This window comes from Dendrobates tinctorius, unplaced genomic scaffold (genome assembly GCF_039654945.1).
Source record: "Dendrobates tinctorius isolate UK_male_01 unplaced genomic scaffold, ASM3965494v1 ptg000005l, whole genome shotgun sequence".
Lineage (NCBI taxonomy): Eukaryota > Metazoa > Chordata > Amphibia > Anura > Dendrobatidae > Dendrobates > Dendrobates tinctorius.
Window position 1 is genome coordinate 18,105,981 of NW_027361673.1, and position 19,069 is coordinate 18,125,049.

General features: G+C 42.0%; 1 protein-coding gene across 1 annotated transcript in view; it reads left to right on the top strand.

The window, feature by feature from the left end:
- CMC1 (C-X9-C motif containing 1) overlaps window positions 1–18,241 on the top strand; it is an 81,429-nt gene extending 63,188 nt beyond the window's left edge. Inside the window, exons 3-4 of the mRNA XM_073568542.1 lie at window positions 12,601–12,691; window positions 18,020–18,241. Coding sequence (XP_073424643.1) covers window positions 12,601–12,691; window positions 18,020–18,140 — 212 coding nt within the window. The 3' untranslated portion in view covers window positions 18,141–18,241. The remainder of the gene's footprint in view (window positions 1–12,600; window positions 12,692–18,019) is intronic.
- The last annotated feature ends 828 nt before the right edge of the window (window positions 18,242–19,069 follow it).

The following is a 19,069-nucleotide window of genomic DNA, read 5'->3' on the forward strand; positions in this document are numbered from 1 at the left end:
CCAGTTTCAGAGAAGATCCAGAGAGAGGTCAGTTTTCCCACTAGCTCGACTTGCACCTTCCTCTATAGGCTAGATCAGCGCGAGTCACTCTCCTCTTAAGCTTGCACAGGTCAAAGCTGCTTTTGGGGTCTAAATACATTTTTCTGAAGTCATTATCGCAGGCATTAAATGGGGAGAAATGTGGCCTATATAAAAAGAGTAGGGAGGATGGCCTTTTAAAGGTTTGGGTAGTCAATGATTTTTGGATTAGTGTTGATGTATCAGCCATGGTACGTTATCTGATCTCAGTGCCTAATTGTGACTCGCAGGGGGGGAGGGTCACTATTTTTAACTGGTTTGAGGTTTCCTGGTCTAAAGAAATTTGGGATCCACTTTCATGCTGTTCTGATGAGGATTTATTTTTTATGGCAATGAAAAGGAATCTGTCAACAGGCATTTGCCACTTAATCTGACATCAGCATAATGTACAGATACATCTATTCCGGCAATGTGTCTCTTACCCGGCTGCTTGCTGTAGTTTTGATAGAAATCACTTTTCTGCCTACGCACAGAAAGCTGCCAATCAGTGATGATGACCGATTCCTTTTAATTGGAGTGTGCATATTTATATACATACAGAGACTGAGTTATCAAGCACCTTACATAATTTTCTGATAGAACACTACTTGAAATTTTGTGACTTTTGTCCGTTTTACACCAGTCCTGGTCAGCTCCATCCACTTTTTGAAAAGTGGGCAGAGGTCGACCAAGAGAGGCAGGGCCGAGCATAAGGTTTCTGGATGAATTTGGAAATCTTACTCCAGCGCACACTTCATCGTTGCTTGCATTCAGGACTCCAGACTTGATGATTTGGGGCCATAGTGTTTGCATGCTGTTATTCTTGGCTAACAGAAAAAGAAATCCAGTTAATATGTTTATACAGATAAAATAATCCAAAGTCCTATTGTTCCATAGTATTGTTACATGAATGCTAATAAAGCCTTGGTAATGGCAGAGTCCTCTGTATCTGTATATAGGCTTTGGCTTGAAGGGGTTATTTTCTCACCTTGCTATGATTCCTTCTGTGTGTTCCAGGCAGGGCTTTTTTATCACCATTGCAGAGCTAGCTTGCTGCTGTAACTCGGGGGTCTCTTCCTGGGACATCGCACCTTTTAACCAAACAAGACTGGTGACTTAACAAGTGAGAGGGACCTCCCGATGGCTTTTGCTAAATAAAAGCCGCCTTCAGAAGCATCAAGAGAAATTATTTCTTTTACTGAAAGCAACTCAGCAGTCATTTTTTCAGTGGGGACCTCACATCATCCCCCCGCTAGCCTACAGCTGAAGAATGTGTGCGTGCTCTTTCTCTGAAATATTGCACCTTTTGCCTGGCTACAATACAAGGTTGATGTTTCTTTAGCCTTTAGTTCCATTATTTCGTTGTTTTGGATGCCTTTCTTTTTGTGTAATTCTCAATACTCTTTACAGTTAACTAAAAACGATGGGGGGTTTTTGGTTCGTTTTTTTTTTATTGATTATTCCAATATGTTCCCTTAGTTTCTTTTATTCTACAGCATCGTCTTTTTTTCTAATGATATAGTATATAAAGCAGAAGACACAACTTCCTTTAGTTTGAAAGACCAGCTCACCCACGTCTGACCTCACTGCACCTCAGACTCGGATCCGGCCCTGGCCGCACAGCAGTAATAAAAGAAGAAGTGATCCAGCTGAGTGCTCTGGTGATTTATTGAGTGCTGTTCAGACAACAGAACATTGTTTACGCGTTTCTGGCTAGACGCCCTTAATCATAACTTCCTTTATTTTAGATATTCTAAATAGAGAACCTCGGTATGTGTCAGACAGTAAGGGTACGTACCCACGATCCGGAAGAAGCAGCACGTGTTCGCTGCGTCCAAACCACTGCTATCCATTGAATGTAGGTGAATCCACGGAACTGTATGGATTTACAGCATCCAATACATTCTATTGGTGAAATTTCTGTAGAAATACATTGGATGTTGGAAATCCGCACGGTTCAGTGAACACATGCAGATTCACCTGCGTTCACTAGACAGCAGTGGTTTGGACGCAGCGAACATATGCTGCGTCCAACGCACTGCTGCTTCCGGATTGTGGGCAAGTATCCTAGTCATATAGATGCTGGACCTGGTGTATGTCCTAGACCTCTATACACTAATAGATACAAGAAGTGAATGAATCCCCATTATATCGTCAAAAGAATGACATGAACCTGGAACATAAAGGGAAGTGAGAAATTTTTTATCAATGGACATCTGCTGTATATTCCATTTCTTAAATACATTTCTATCTGTACTGATACAAACGTATAATATCCCTCTTGCTCTGAAACCCAAGACTATATAGTATATTCAGAATTTTTTTTTAGGTCTCAAATGACAGTGCCTATAGTTGTTAGGACATGTTTCCACCTCCAAAAGTGTTCCTTTTTTTTTTTCTGCAGGTGTCTGCATCAAAGTGCACATTAGCTTCAAATTTGCAGCAAAAATGCTAAGCATTTAACACACCAAAAATGCACACACAGAAGCCATGATTTATCCTGAAATCGCATCCACTTTGCTTGAGCTCTTAAATTTAGCAGAATTTCTAACAAAAAAAACAAAACACACTAGATATAAATGCAGCCTGTACATTATGTGAGAACATAGGCTGAATGGGGGCTCGTGCAAAAGAAAGTCCCTTTAGTGAATCTTCAAAAATGTCATTTGCATCTTTCAGGCACAGTTTACCAACACCGATTATTCATTTTGGGGATGGCCGCCTTGATGCGTACTCATTGAAGGGGTTCTGCAGTTTCAGGGTAGCGGCTCTCTTAGGCCTCTTTCACACTTCCGTTTTTGACCATCAGTCAAAATCCGCCAGGTTTTGAAAAAAACCGGATCCGCCATTTTTTTTGGCGTATCCATTTTTTTCCCCATTGAGTTGCATTACTGGCGGATCATGACGGATAGCCATCCGTTGGATCCGTTTTTTTGCGGATCCGCCAAACTTTTTGCGTCCGCCGGCATGCCTGGACGGACCTTGCAACGTTTTTTTTTTGTTGTTGGATCCGCATTTTCCAGTGCGCATGCCCGGAGAAAGGAAGTCAGGGAGAAAATTAACCCTGAAATCCTTTCTGGCGGACGAAAAAAATTCTCTTTTCTCTCTCTCCCCTCTCTCTCCGCTCTCTCTCCCCTCTCTCTCTCCTTCCCGGCCAGCGGTTCCTTTAAAATTCTTCATTCTGAGGATCCGTCAAAAAACGGATCCTGTGGCATCCATTCACATCAGTTAGGAACGGATCCGCTTCTCCGCCTTTTTGGCGGATTTTAACTGACACAAAAAACTGAAGTGTGAAAGAGGCCTTACATACATACATACATACATAGTAACATAGTAACATAGTTTTGAAGGCTGAAGGAAGACCTTATGTCCATCTAGTTCAGCCTATTTTTAGTGCAGCTGTTCTGCATTGTTGATCCTGGGGAAGGCAAAAAACCCACAGAGTAGAAGCCATAGGGAAACAAATTCCTTCCCCTAAGCTGGGTCAACCATCTACCTATAATATTCTGTTATTCGTAACCTTCTATACTGTTACTCACAGTAACTTGTTCCTAAGTGACTCAGGATGTATTTGCTACAGTTTTGTCTTTAAGGGCTTACCATAAATATAAATCTCAATACATAAAATAATTTTTTCTGTAATGTCACATTTTGTATACCTGTAATAATTGAATAGCATGATTTTTAGTTAATGCATGCCACTTAAAAAAATTTTTTTTTACAAAATTAAAATGAGCAAGTGATATTGTGATGTCTATGGGCCAAAATACGCAGTGTACGTCATGTACATAAAGTATAACTCATCCAAAGGACAATGGTTTAGTCTAATGCAAGTATCCTAAACAAAAAAAAAATAAATCACAAATTATAAAATACATATGTTTTTTCCCTAAATCCAGATTTTGCCCAGTCTGGAGGGGATGATTAACTCACTCCTAGGAAATTACTGTATATACTCGAGTATAAGCCGACCCCCCTAATTTTGCCACCAAAAACTGGGAAAACGTATTGACTCGTTTATAAGCCGAGGGTGCACAGTGAGTGGCCTCAGTTATCTACACAGTATGTGGCCCCAGTTATGCTGCACAGTGAGTGGCCCCTGTTATGCTGCACAGTGAGTGGCCCCAGTTATGCTGCACAGTGAGTGGCCCCTGTTATGCTGCACAGTGAGTGGCCCCTGTTATGCTGCACAGTGAGTGGCCCCTGTTATGCTGCACAGTGAGTGGCCCCAGTTATGCTGCACAGTGAGTGGCCCCAGTTATGCTGCACAGTGAGTGGCCCCTGTTATGCTGCACAGTGAGTGGCCCCAGTTATGCTGCACAGTGAGTGGCCCCAGTTATGCTGCACAGTGAGTGGCCCCTGTTATGCTGCACAGTGAGTGGCCCCAGTTATGCTGCACAGTGAGTGGCCCCTGTTATGCTGCACAGTGAGTGGCCCCAGTTACGCTGCACAGTGAGTGGCCCCAGTTACGCTGCACAGTGAGTGGCCCCTGTTATCTGCGCAGTGAGTGGCCCCTGTTATGCTGCTGCTGCCCCTGACTCCCTTACAAAACAAAAAACAAAAAAACTATACTCACCTCCGTCGCTGCCCCCTGCTCATCAGCGCTGCGCTCTGCAGTGACTGTGCAGGCAGAGAGCGATAGCGCCCTCTGACCTGAATGTCACTGCAGAGGATGCAAGACAGCAGAGCGCAGGGAAAGTTGAATATGCCTCCCAACCCCCCCGTTCATAGTCACCGGGTCCTGGCGCTTGTCTCTGCAGCTCCTCTGCTTGTTCCATGTATGTCGGCGCTGCTCTCTTCCTGGTTCAGCGGCCACGTGGTACCCGCTCATTAAATATGCGCATATTTAATGAGCGGGTGCCATTTGACAGCTGAAGCAGGAAGAGAGCAGCGCCGACAAACATGGAACAAGCAGGGGAGCTGCAGAGAAGGGTGAGTATGATCTGACACCCCCGCTCCCCCTTCCCCGGCCGACCCCCGGTATATGACTCGTGTATAAGCCGAGAGGGAGGGGGGAGGGGGGGTACTTTCAGCCCCCAAAAATGGGCTGAAAATCTCGGCTTATACACGAGTATATACGGTAATTGTCTGTGAAAAAAAAAACATGTAGGTCTCTGTAATTGTGTGTGTTATGTTCTTTCTTGTAGTTTGAATGGTCATACCTGAAAAATCCAGTTCTTCACTATCCTCTGGGATCTACAACTATCCCGAGAACAGGGATCTGCAGCCCTGTCGTGGCATGATCAAAGATGCCGGTGCGCAGCCTCCGCTCTACTCACTGGCTATGGGACTGCTGAATACGGCGCTCGGCTATTTCCCGCTGTCTCAATGAAGAGGAGTCCACAAATGTGCAACACTGCTTCATTTAGGATGGGGCTGCAGGACACTGTTCTTGTGGATCCAGAGCCCCGATCACTGGTTATCAGACCCTCAAGGATCAGTTCTCCTCTGTAGATAGAGGATATATTGATTTATTTTTTGGGGGTGATAGGAAATAGCCCTTTAAATTTGTCTCTTCTCTCTGATGAGAATATCTTGAAGAATACAAATCACCAACAGTTCCACTTGGCGTTATCTCAAGGTTTTCCTAGATCCCAGAATGGTAAGATACCGGGATATCGCTGCATAACTAGGTATACAAGACTGGTATATAGCATGAAGCATCCAGGATAAGAACACACGCTCGAAGACTAATAATACTATTTTCTCTCCGGCTTGGGTAGCTCTGTGTACACACATAAGGCAAAACACGGCCTCATCCCACCCACTTCTTTAGTTATAACAGGAAAGAATAAAGGCATTCTATCAATCGCAACAGATAAAAGCAGGGTTATGTGTTATGCGATATGAAAGGAGGGATTCTAATTAAATCCTTGTGCTAAATAAGCGACAAAGACCTTACAAACAGAGTGTGGCTGCAGGCCAGCCATAGCGAGACTTGAGGATCAGATTTGGTCAGCGAGTGAGAAAATGCTTACAACAAGGATTAATTTGTTGATCACAAAGCTATAACATTGTATTAGAAGCCCTAGTCATGTGTAAACTAATTTCAGAAGCTATAAATTCAGCCTGTGCCATCAAGCAGAATGTATTGGTCTTTCCATTTAATTACATTTCATATTTCTCTTCCATTTGTGGATATGCGTTGGGGTGATGCAGATATTGTGAGCACAGAATGGGATTTGTTTGGTAAAATATTACAGCCTTTAACTCTATAGTGGTCGTACTTGGCATCAAGAACACAATTTAAGTCTGTTTGTACAGGGTCATTACGTTTGATGACATTGGCAGGAAAAGAATCGGCTTACTTGAGTATGAACGTCCCAAATGTAAAATTTTGGGTATCGTCCACTTTTACAGCACACAGTAGAAATCCTTTAATCTAGCAAATGTGGCACTTGATGATAGAACATTCTAGATCACCAGATGATCATAGAAGGAGAGAAAACAATTCAATAAGCTAAGAAAGGTCAGTGATTGACTGCAGCAGTCACATGTGTCATCGAATCGATCATCGCTGTTGCACAGTAAATAAATACTCCACTGGAACGTGGGGGATTTATTATCAGGGGAGTATCTGCCTTGGGTTATTTTAAAGGGAATCTGTCACCCTTTTTTTCGAATATGAGCTGCTGGCACCGACATCAGGGGCTTATCTACCATTCTGTATTGCTGTAGATAAGCCCCCGATGTAACCTGAAAGATAAGAAAAAAGAGTTATATTATACTCACCCAGGGGCGGTCCAGCGCCTCCCATCTTCATACGATGCCATCCTCTTATTTCCTTCCTTTCGTGGCTCCGGCGCAGATGCACTGCTCTGCCCTGTTGAGGGCAGAGCAGAGTCCTGCAGTGCGCAGGCGCCAGGAGAGGTCCGGCGCCTGCACACTAGTATTTTGCTCTGCCCTCAACAGGGCAGAGCAGTGCATCTGCGCCGGAGCCACGACAGGAAGGAAATAAGAGGATGGCATCGTATGAAGATGGGAGGCGGCGGACCGCGACACTCATCGGACCGGACCGCCCCCCGGTGAGTATAATATAACTTTTTTCTTATCTTTCAGGTTACATCGGGGGCTTATCTACAGCAATACAGAATGCTGTAGTGCTGTAGATAAGCCCCTAATGTTGGTGCCAGCAGCTCATATTCGAAAAGGGGTGACAGATTCTCTTTAAGTCATTATGCATCTCTTTGACTTTTTTTTTTATAATTATCATTATTTTGGAGATCCCCTTTAAGATAAAATTGCACGTATTCTACCACTATAGATTTTTTCTTCTGAAAATTTTTTCTTATAAAATTTCACCAATTTTTTATTTTTTTTGCAACTTTGCATTATTAGATTTCGGCTTAAAAAATCTAATTGTTAATTTTTTTTTTTTATTCTGAGTAAATGGAGCCCTTCCTCTAGAGGTGTCAGGGATGTCAGAAGGTAGGAGGAAATTCACAAGGCTCTGGTTGGCAGTCATGAACTCCTAATATATATATGGCTACTGGAGCTGAGTCCTGCAAATTTATTTGCGCAACTTTAATCATCATAGCGGATCTTCCTGGGCAGCATTCAGGGGTGGGCTCAAGGAGACCTGGTTGATGTCTTTAACCCCTTCATGACCCAGCCTATTTTGACCTTAATGACCTGGCCATTTTTTGCAATTCTGACCCGTGTCCCTTTATGTGGTAATAACTCAGGATGCTTCAACGCATCCCAGCGATTCTGACATTGTTTTTTCGTGACATATTGGGCTTCATGTTAGTGGTAAATTTAGGTAGATAATTTTTGCGTTTATTTGTGAAAAAATCAGAAATTTGGCAAAAATTTTGAAAATTTTGCCATTTTCAAATTTTTAATTGTTATTCTGTTAAACCAGAGACTTATGTGACACAAAATAGCTACTAAATAAGATTTCCCACATGTCTACTTTACATCAGCATAATTTTGGAAACAATTTTTTTTTTTTGTTAGGAAGTTATAAGGGTTAAAAGTTGACCAGCGATTTCTCATTTTTACAACAAAATTTACAAAACCATTTTTTTTAGGGACCACCTCACATTTAAAGTCACTTTGAGGGGTCTATATGGCAGAAAATACCCAAAAGTCACACCATTCTAAAAACTGCACCCCTCAAGATACTCAAAAATACATTCTAGAAGATTATTAACCCTTAAGGTGCTTCACAGGAACTAAAGCAACGTGGAAGGAAAAAATGGACATTTTAATTTTTCCAACACAAATTTTCTTTTAGCATCATTTTTTTCATTTTCACATGGGTAACAGGATAAAATGGATCCTAAAATTTGTTGGGCAATTTCTCCTGAGTACACCGATACCTCATATGTGGTCATAAACCACTGTTTAGGCGCACGGCAGGGCTCAGAAGGGAAGGAGCACATTTGACTTTTTGAATGGAAAACATGCTGGAATATTTAGCGCTTGCCATGTCGTGTTTGGAGAGTCCTTGTGTGCCTAAACACTGGAGCATCCCCACAAGTGACCCCATTTTGGAAACTAGACCCCCCAAGGAACTTATCTAGATGCATAGTGATCACTTTGAACCCCCAGGTGCTTCACAAATTGATCCGTAAAAAAAGTACTTATTTTTCACAAAAATTATCTTTTAGCCTCAGTTTTTTCATTTTCACATGGGCAACAGGATAAAATGGATCCTAAAATTTGTTGGGCAATTTCTCCTGAGCACACCAATACCTCATATGTGGTCATAAACCACTGTTTGGGTGCACGGCAGGGCCCGGAAGGGAAGGAGCACCATTTAACTTTTTGAATGGAAAATTAGCTCCAATCGTTAGCGGGCACCATGTCGCGTTTGGAGAGCCCCTGTGTACCTAAACATTGGAGCTCCCCCACAAGTGACCCCATTTTGGAAACTAGACCCCTTAAGGAACTTATCTAGATGTGTAATGAGCATTTTGAACCCCCAAGTGCTTCACAAAAGTTTATAACGTAGAGCAGTGAAAATAAAAAATCGTTTTTTTTCCTCAAAAATGATTTTTTTAGCACGCTATTTTTTATTTTTACAAGGGTAACAGGAGAAATTGGACCACAAAAGTTGTTGTCCAGTTAGTCCTGAGTACGCTGGTACCCCATATGTGAGGGGGAACCACTGTTTGGGCGCACGGCAGGGCTCAGAAGGGAAGGAGCACCATTTGACTTTTTGAAATGAAAATTAGCTCCAATCGTTAGCTAATCCCCTGTGTGCCTCAACTTTGGAGCTCCCCCACAAATGACCCCATTTTGGAAACTAGACCCCCTAAGGAACTTATCTAGATGCATATTGAGCACTTTGAACCCCCAGGTGCTTCACAGAAGTTTATAACACAGAGCCGTAAAAATAAAAAATATTTTTTTTTCTAAAAAAAATATTTTTTAGTCCACAATTTTTTATTTTCACAAGGGTTACAGGAGAAATTGGACCCCAAAAGTTGTTGTACAGTTTGTCCTGAGTACGCTGGTACCCCATATGTGGGGGGGAACCACTGTTTTGGCACACGTCAGGGCTCAGCAGGGAAGTAGTGACATTTTGAAATGCTCACTTTGATGGAATGGTCTGCGGGCATCATGTTACATTTGCAGAGCCCTTGATGTACCTAAACTGTGGAAACCCCCCACAAGTGACCCCATTTTGGAAACTAGACCCCATAAGGAACTTGCCTAGATGTGTCGTGAGCACCTTGAACCCCCAAGTGCTTCACAGAAGATTATAACGCAGAGCCATGAAAATAAAAAATCATTTTTTTTCCTCAAAAAATGATTTTTTAGTTCGCAATTTTTTATTTTCACAAGGGTAACAGGAGAAATTGGACCCCAAAAGTTGTTGTCCAGTGTATCCTGAGTACGCTGGTACCCCATATGTGGGGAGGAACCATTGTTTTGGCACACGTCAGGGCTCAGAATGGAAGTAGTGACGTTTTGAAATGCAGACTTTGATGGAATAGTCTGCGGTCGTCAATATGTTTGCAGAGCCCCTGATGTGCCTACACAGTGGAAACCCCCCACAAGTGACCCTATTTTGGAAACTAGACCTTCCAAGGAACTTATGTAGATGTGTTGTGAGCACTTTGAACCCCCAAGTGCTTCACAGAAGTTTATAATGCAGAGACATGAAAATGAAATAATCATTTTTTTTCCACAAAAATAATTTTTTTAGCCCCCAATTTTTTATTTTACCAAGGGTAACAGGAGAAATTAGTCCCCAAAAGTTGTTGTGCAATTTTTCCTGAGTACACTGATACCCCATATGTTGGGGTAAACCACTGATTGGGCACACGTCGGGGCATGGAAGGGAGGGAGCACCGTTTGACTTTTCGAACGCAAAATTGGCTGGAATCAATGGTTGCACCATGTCGCGTTTGGAGACCCCCTGATGTGCCTAAACAGTGGAAACCCATCAATTCTATCTTCAGCACTAACCCCAACACACCCCTAACCCCAACACATCCCTAACCCTAATCCCACCCCTAACCATAACCCTAACCCCAACACACCCCTAACCCTAATCCCAACCATAACCCTAACCACAAGCCTAACCCTAATTCCAACCTTAACCTTAATTCCAACCCCAACCCTAATTCTAACCCTAATTCCAAGCCTAACCCTCTTTCCAACCCTAACCCTCTTTCCAACCCTAACCCTAATGGAAAAATACAAATATTTTCTTTATTTTATTAGTTGTGCCTACCTATGGGGGTGATAATCGGGGGGGTTTATTTACTTTTTATTTCATTTTGATCACTGTGAGAGTGATCAAAATGAAAGAATGGAATCTGCAGCTGGCAGATTTGGGTGGGCGCACTGCGCATGCGCCCGCCATTTTCCAAGATGGCAGCGCCCACGATCCAGACCCGCGGGACATCGGGAGCGACAGGGGGACTCAGGAGGTACCGGGGGGGTGAGGGGGGGATCGGAAGCTGGCGGGGAGCGGAGGGAATGGGAGGGGGGGCAGATGATGACAGCAGAGGCAGATCGCCGCTGTCATTCAGTGGCGGGGGAGTCGGATCGGTGTCTCCAGCCATGTCCGATGCTACAGCAGCATCGGCCATGGCTGGATTGTAATATTTCATCCATTTTCATGGATGAAATATTACTATCGCTCTGATTGGCTGTTAAAAGTGAAACAGCCAATCGGAGCGATCGTAGCCACATGGGGGCGAAGCCACGCCCCCTGTGGTGAATTACAAAGCCCCCTGTATCTGCGGCTCAGGTGACCTTTCATTGACCCCGATCACCCGACCCGCAGGGGGGCTTTGAAGTCATGACACAGGGTATGCGTCATTGGTCGGAATGGCACCGACTTTCATGACGCATACGCTGTGTCACTGGTCGTGAAGGGGTTAAAGCTAGGGAAGAGTAGGTGGTCAACATAACTATAATCTAGATCCCCTTCAGTTTGTCTGATGTAATAGGGAGGAGCAGGACACCAGCAAGTGTCCCTAAAAGGAAATATGTCAGTAAGATCAACCCTCTTAAGTCATCTATATGGACATACAGGTCATAGGAAACTGAATTAAATGATACCTTGATATCTGCACTCTGATGTATTATTGCAGAGAAATATGTGTTTTTCTTACATATAATGAGATGTTCATGGATGTGGGCTAGACACTGTTCTGCATGAGAATCTGCCTCCAGGGACTATTGTAAATGAAGGAATTGCCAGTGTGATGTTTAATGGCTGCTCTCTGCTTTCCCGATCTCACTGCAAATCTGCGTGATTATAACTGACACATCTGCAGGTTCCTTTCAGTGCTTCTGCTTCCATCTCACAGGCAGTCAGTGTTGCAATTCAGAAGAGCTGCAGCTGCAAATGTATGTGTTACGAGACAAAGTTCAGCTCTACTGCTCTGTTAGATACATGTCTCACACTGGTATCGTCCCTTTTATATAAAAGAATCTCTGGAGGCAGATTCTCATGCAGATCAGTGTCCAGCCCATAATCCTGAACAGCTCATTTACATATAAGAAAAATGATATTAAGGTATCATTTTATTCAGCTTCCTATGACCTGTGTGTCCATAGAAACTACTTAGGAGGATTGAGTCTACTTTAAAGGAGATGTTCACTACTGGACAGCCCCTGCTCAATCATTTCAGGACCCTATAGAGAATAAAAATGATATTTACTCACAACCTGCTGCTCCGCCATACCATTGTACTGCCGTTTCTAATGGGTGAGTTGACATTGCTGCAGTGGACGTGTACACAACAATCAGAGGCCGCTGATTGGCTGCAGAAGTCATGTGACACAACAGTGTCTCATTACAGGCCAGGAACGGCAGCACTTACCTTGCTGAAACGGCGCTGCTGCGGGAGGCAAGTATGCATTTTCATTTTCTATGGGGCCCTGAATTGATTAAGCAGGAGTTGTGCAGTATTGAACAACTTATGCTTTTACTGACTGTAGTCACCTCTAATGGGAATATTTAACATGTTTCATCAATCATCTCTGAAGAGTAGTTATATAAGTGGATATTGTAAAATAGAATAGAGCTTGCACAACATCTGAGCTTTTCTCCTTTTATTGATTTTCTTTTAGCTTTTTCAAAATGCTGTCAAGAAAATGGTTTCCTTATGGTGGTGAAGTGCAGAGATGAAAATGCAGCGCTGAAGGAATGTCTTACAAAATAGTAAGTGGTATCATGCCTAATTAAAAAGCTAAAATGGCTCTGTTACTATGTCTGAGCTGTAAGCCATTGATAAAGTGCAAATATCTTAAATTTGTCCAACCCTTAAGTATGACAGATTCATAGAGTAAGTCATCAATATGAGATTGTAGGGGACCGAGATCCCACCTAGCAACTAAACACCGAACTGGAACCAAGCAATTAATGGGCAGCTCCATCTGTTGCTTTCCGGCCCCTGAGTACTGTGCTCGGTCTCATATTGAAACCCTAAAACTGACCAGCTCCTCCAAACAAAGTAAAGCAAGTGTGAACAGACGCAAGCTGCCATGACTGTATGGTATACAAGCAAAAGAATACAACAGCACACTGCAAGCGCGAAGATGTACGGAAACATTAATTACTGCAATATGGAATATAATTAATATACTTATAAAAATAAAGGTAATTAGCTCATAAATTAGATGGTTCACTAGAGTCCACCAGCCGGACCCTAACTTAATAACATACCTCTCCCAGGCTAAAAATTTCAAGGGCAGGGAAGATCCAGCATTAATTAAAAATAGCCTTGGCCAATTTATGCACTAAGTGTATTCCATCTAGTAGTAATGCAAATTTCAGATTTCATATATTCAGTGTTTGCATACATCTTAGTGCTTGTAGCGTGCTGCTGTATGCTTTTACTTGTATATTGTGCAGTTATGGAAGCTTGTACCTGTTCACACTTAGTTTATTCTGTTCCGAGGTTCTGGTCAGTTTTTTTTGTAGTATACTATTGTAGGTTGCGACTACCTCCTTTTCTGACTGTGCACTCCTCCCATTAGACTAGCTATTTTTGATTAATCGGCGCCCCCGTGATGTGATTGTGGGGCACTGATGGGTTGCCACGACAGCCAGGGTTCTGCTAATGACCCCCGTGCCTGTCATTACGATCTTCCTTTCAATGCCGGCCAAAGGCATAGTAGATCGTGATTTATTCTGCATAGTGCTGCTATGTATAGCACAATACAGTAAAAAGTGTAAACTTTTTTTAAAAAAAATATGAAAAAAAATTAAAACAAGTTCAAATCGCCCCCTTTTTGCCCCTTTGAAAGTAAAACCATTAAAATAAAAAATACATTTATTTGGTATTGCTGTATTCAGAAATGTCCAATCTATTAAAATCTAAAGTAAATTAATCCGATTGGTAAACGGCGTAACAGGAAAAAAAAAGTCTAAACGCAAGAATTACATTTTTTTTGGCCGCCACAATATTATAGAACAAAGACAAAAAGCTACAAGCCATGTACTCCGAGATGACCTAAAATAATGAGAGAACTGAAAACACACACGTATAAAAACATTTAAAAAGTCATAGAATGACATAGATGTTATACTGTACAAAGATGCTCATAATACAGCCACAGCCCTCAATCACGTGACGAAACCAGTATTCTTGGTGCGAGTATAAATGTACAGACGTACAATAATAATTTAAATGTATATGGTCAGCACACCGAAAACAGGACCTAACAGTATATGTTGAGGTCATTGATAATAAGAGACAATTGTAAGCGTGAGAATATATCGATGCTATAAGACAATTGGGTACAAAAAAAAGTTCCAAAATATGATAAATCTGCAAAAACCAAAAAATTTCTATATCGTAAAGTATTGCCAAATGTTACGTAAGAAACTGCACAGTAAGGCTATGTGCACACAGTGCGGATCCTCCCGCGGATTTTATGAAATCCGCAGGTCAAATGACCTGCATTTTTCCTGCGGATTTCTTCCTTTTTTTTGCGGTTTTTGTGCGGTTTTTCCACTGCGGTTTTCCACCTGCGGATTTGTAGAATGGAGCAGGTGGAAAACTGCAGCACAAAAGAAGTGACATGCACTTCTTTTAAAATCCGCAGCAATTCCGCACTGATTTTTCGGCACAGCATTTTTTTCCATTGATTTACATTGTACTGTAAATCACAGTGCGGATCTGCAGCGTTTCTGCGCGGAAAAAACCGCTGCGGATCCACAGCAAATCTGCATCGTGTGCGCATAGCCAAAGTGCAAATGAAAACACAGTGGAGGTGACAAACCAAGTCACAGGAATATGTAAAGCACTGTGAACACACACTAAAATGGTGTTGTACAGACAAATGGAAGGGGATGCAGGAATAGAATATAGAGAGCATTACAGAATAAATATTCCAAATAATTAAAATGAACATATAGCTCCAATAGAGTCAAAGAATAAAGTATCTCACCAAACAAGAATGAGAACATGGTCCTGCTTAAGATAGAGAGTTACATGTGGAGGGCTGAGAAGCATGCCTGACGTGTGTCACCACACTAGGTGGCTTCATCAGGGGACAGTGGTTTCAGCTCTTCAGTATGTGTGTGTGTGTGTGTGTGTATATATATATATATATATATATATATTTATATATTTATATATTTATTAGTGGTGTAGTGACCACTGTGTCCGCTAGGGGGCGCTGTTTGGGTGTCCCGGGACGGGTGTACAGGCACAGCCAGTGTGGTAACAGGAGTAGGATGCTAAATGACCGTTATGTATCCCAAGGTGGGTGGCCTTGGGATGAAGGCTTGGTTGTGTGTTGATCAGCAGAGCTACTGCTGATGTTCTGTTCCAATGTATAAGGGAAGCTTTTAGGTGGTCGGTGAGACGGGTGGAACCAAAAACCTACAAATCCACCCACCTACAAATCCACCCAGGGGCGTGTGTCTAAAACGCCCATAGTGAATAGGTTGTAGGACCTGAGATGAGGTCATAGCCATGTGATCTGGTGGGCATGGCTACGGACCATATAAGGTGACCAGGGTAGGTCACATGAGCGAATGCTTGGACCTGGTTGGTCCGTATGGAAGGTCTCGTCAGACCAACGTGCTGGAAAATGTGGCTGCCTTCCTGATAGCACGTGTGGACGCTGTGTATAATGGCGACGTGTGTCTGATTCCCTGGAGGGAATGAACGTCTGCAGTGTGAAGCAGCTAAGAAGGTAACCCGGGAAGGGTGAGCTAACTGTGTTTAGGCAAGAGCCTGCGTACCGGACATAACACAGCCTCTGTGACCACAGGGTTAACAGAGCGGAGCTCTGTCATGGAAGTTATGCTGTTTTGATATGAACTTTCTGTTGCTGTTTATGGTTTACTAGATTATGGCCCGATGCTATCGCATCGGGAGGATGCGATAGCATCACACCTCTTGCCATGTTAACCCTCAACACACACACTCCTCTCACCTTTCACCATCTCCACTCACTCTTTCACTCCACATACGACCAGTTCTCTCACTCCGTCTCTCATACTCACGCCGTCATCGCCGCTGCTCCACGATCGCCGGCGCCGGGATTTCGCCGATCCAAAATAGCGTCGCCGCAGGAACATGTCGCCGGCGTGGAGGACGTCGGGATCCAAAATGGCGTCGGCGAAATCTCGCGAGATTTCGCCGACGCCATTTTGGATCCCGACGTCCTCCACGCCGGCGACATGTTCTTGCGGCGACGCCATCTTTAGTATCGCAGGATTTCGCCGATCCAAAATGGCGTCGCCGCAAGAACATGTCGCCTGCGTGGAGGACGTCTGGATCCAGGATGGCGCCGGCGGAAGATGTCGGGGACCGTGAATCAGCGGCGATGACGGTGTGAGTATGAGAGACGGAGTGAGAGAAAGGGTCGTATGTGGAGTGAAAGAGTGAGAGGAGTGTGTGTGTTGAGGGTTAACATGGAAAGAGGTGTGCGGTGACGTCACGGTTACAACTGGACGGAAGTTGTTACAACCGGAAGCTGCTTAGGGCATTTATTATTATAGATGCTGAATAATAAACCACATGGACTGTGATGTTATATGAGAAACCTGTGCCGGACCTGGTTAATTGGCTGCCTAGTGAGTATCCCCTACCTGAATAACAAGTGCCACTATATATATATATATATATATATATATATATATATATATATATATGAATAAGAGAGAATTGGGATCCAGCAAAAAGATGAAAGTTCACCAGAATTATAAAATCTTCTTCTTTATTTATCCATTAAATCATATAAAAAAACATATGAGGAACTCCAAACAATTGGTAACATTCCAGCAAGGGACTACATGTTTCAGCACTATGTGCCTTCTTCACGGTCCAAGACACCTTGGAACCATAACAATAAATGCACAGTACATGCATGAGGAGCGGCATTACATACGATTCCCTTTGGAACTGAGAAATTCAAAGTGTGCATGCGCTGTACACAAAGATCATAGCGCCGTATACAAGCGTAAGCGACATAGTGAAGTTATGCGCATGCGCATGGAATGTTGTGGCTCCCGAGTCAAAGATGTATCTGTTACTAAAAACTAACAATATAGCCTTGCTTTATCATGCACTCAATTAAAAAGTGAAAAAAAGGAAGAAATTTTATTTATTCATATTAATATGGGCTGCAGTGGGAGCTAGCAAAAATGTAAGTGTGGAAATATCCTTTTGCCGCCGCAACATTGCAATTAAATTCAATTAGAAATTATCACAACATCATATCTACTCCAAAATGGGATCCTTAAAAATGTCAGCTCAATGCCCAAAAAATTAGCACTCACACAGCTACTTATGTGACAAATGAAAACATTATGGGTCTTGGCGACGAGAAAAAAGTGTTTTGGGGATACAAACTTTTGAATTTTTTACACTGCTTAATAAAAAAAACTATACCTGTTGGGTATCTAGTAATTCTACTGTTTTGGAGAATCATATTGGCCTGTCTGTTTTACCATGCAGTGAACATGTTAAATAAAAAAATATATTTTGGAATTGCACTATTTTGTGCAATTCAACACACTTGGATTTTTTTTTCCCATTTTCCAATACAATATGGGGTAAAGTAAATGGGGTCATTCAAACGTACAATTCGTCCTGCAAAAAAAATAAAAAACAAGCCCTCATACAGCTAAATTGATGGAAAAATAAAAAAAAGGTTTGGCTCTTAGAATGAGGTAGGAAATAAAAAAGAAAATTGCTTTGGGTGAAGGGGTTAATATATCAAGAAAGAAAAAAGAAAGCAGAGTTTTTCTTAGTAGAAAATATTTTGGGGCCTCATTTTTACCGTGCAGTGGTCCTTATAATGAGACTAAGAAAAAACTAAAGAAACATACGGAATAGTTTCCCCTGCCTCGTGCCATGATCTGGATCTAATAATCTGCAAGAGATGAAATGTCTTGAACATGAGTTGTTGATGGGAAAGGTTTGATAAAATGACAGTGAAAATCAAGTGCAGTTGCTTTCAATATTGCTGCAATCTACTGTTTAATGTCCAAAGATGCTTATTATGTCTTATTTATTCTTCTTTTAAGCTATAATGACCCAACTTTCTATGAAGAATGTAAACAGGAATATTTAAAGGAACGTGAAGAATATAGAAAGACCGGAATTCCTTCCAAAATCAGACATCAGAAACTACCAACCAGCATGTAGTGATGACAGTCATTTCTTTCTTTTTGTAAATTATCAATCGTAACATTGATTTTGATGTATCATTCTCACTACTTGAGTAATAAAGTATTTTTTTTTATTTTCTTATGTGTTACCTATTGTTGTCCTCAATGATATTGTTTTAGCTTAAGACCATCACAAATAATACATAAAAAGATGAGATTTTATTTAGATTTATTAAGACCGGCGTTTTGCATGCCAGGTGTAACGAAAGGAGCACTGGAGTAAGATTGTCCCAAAGTCACTCAAATGTGCTCTTCTTTAATGAAATTTAGTGTATTTTTCTGACGCGCGCCACCACTAGAAATGTACTTCAGCTTTCATGTATTTCTGCTGCATAAACCATGATGAATTGTCAGGTGCTCTTGACCACATTCCATCCTAGCTAAACCCACATTTGAGAAAATTGACTGAGCTGGCCAAGACTGGTGTGAAAATGCCAAAAGTCGTAAACTTTTTGTGCCACTTCAAAAGTTGACTAAAACCAAAGATGTTCTAATAGGTAAAATATCACACAGAAGTTAAGACTTTTTTGATTGGTTACTCATTTTGATTCTTTTGCCTCAGCTCCCTGCTGACCCCTCCAAAAAAGAAACAATTGAATAAAAAGTGATAAGTTGCATGTGCCATAAAAGAGGTAAACACTACATCTCATACTGCGCAAAAAAAAAAAAACAACAATCTTTACACAACTTCATTGTCAGAATAAAATATACCATGAATGTATAGGTTTTGTGAAATTTGGAAAACAAAATAACTATATACATTTGGTATCGTTGTAATTATACTGAGCCGCAGAAAAAAGTTACCGCGGTTTCCCCATTTTTACCACACAGTAAATGCCATAAAATTAATCCCCAGAACTGTTATTTTTCCAATCCACCTCACAAAGAATTTTAAAGGCGTTCTTT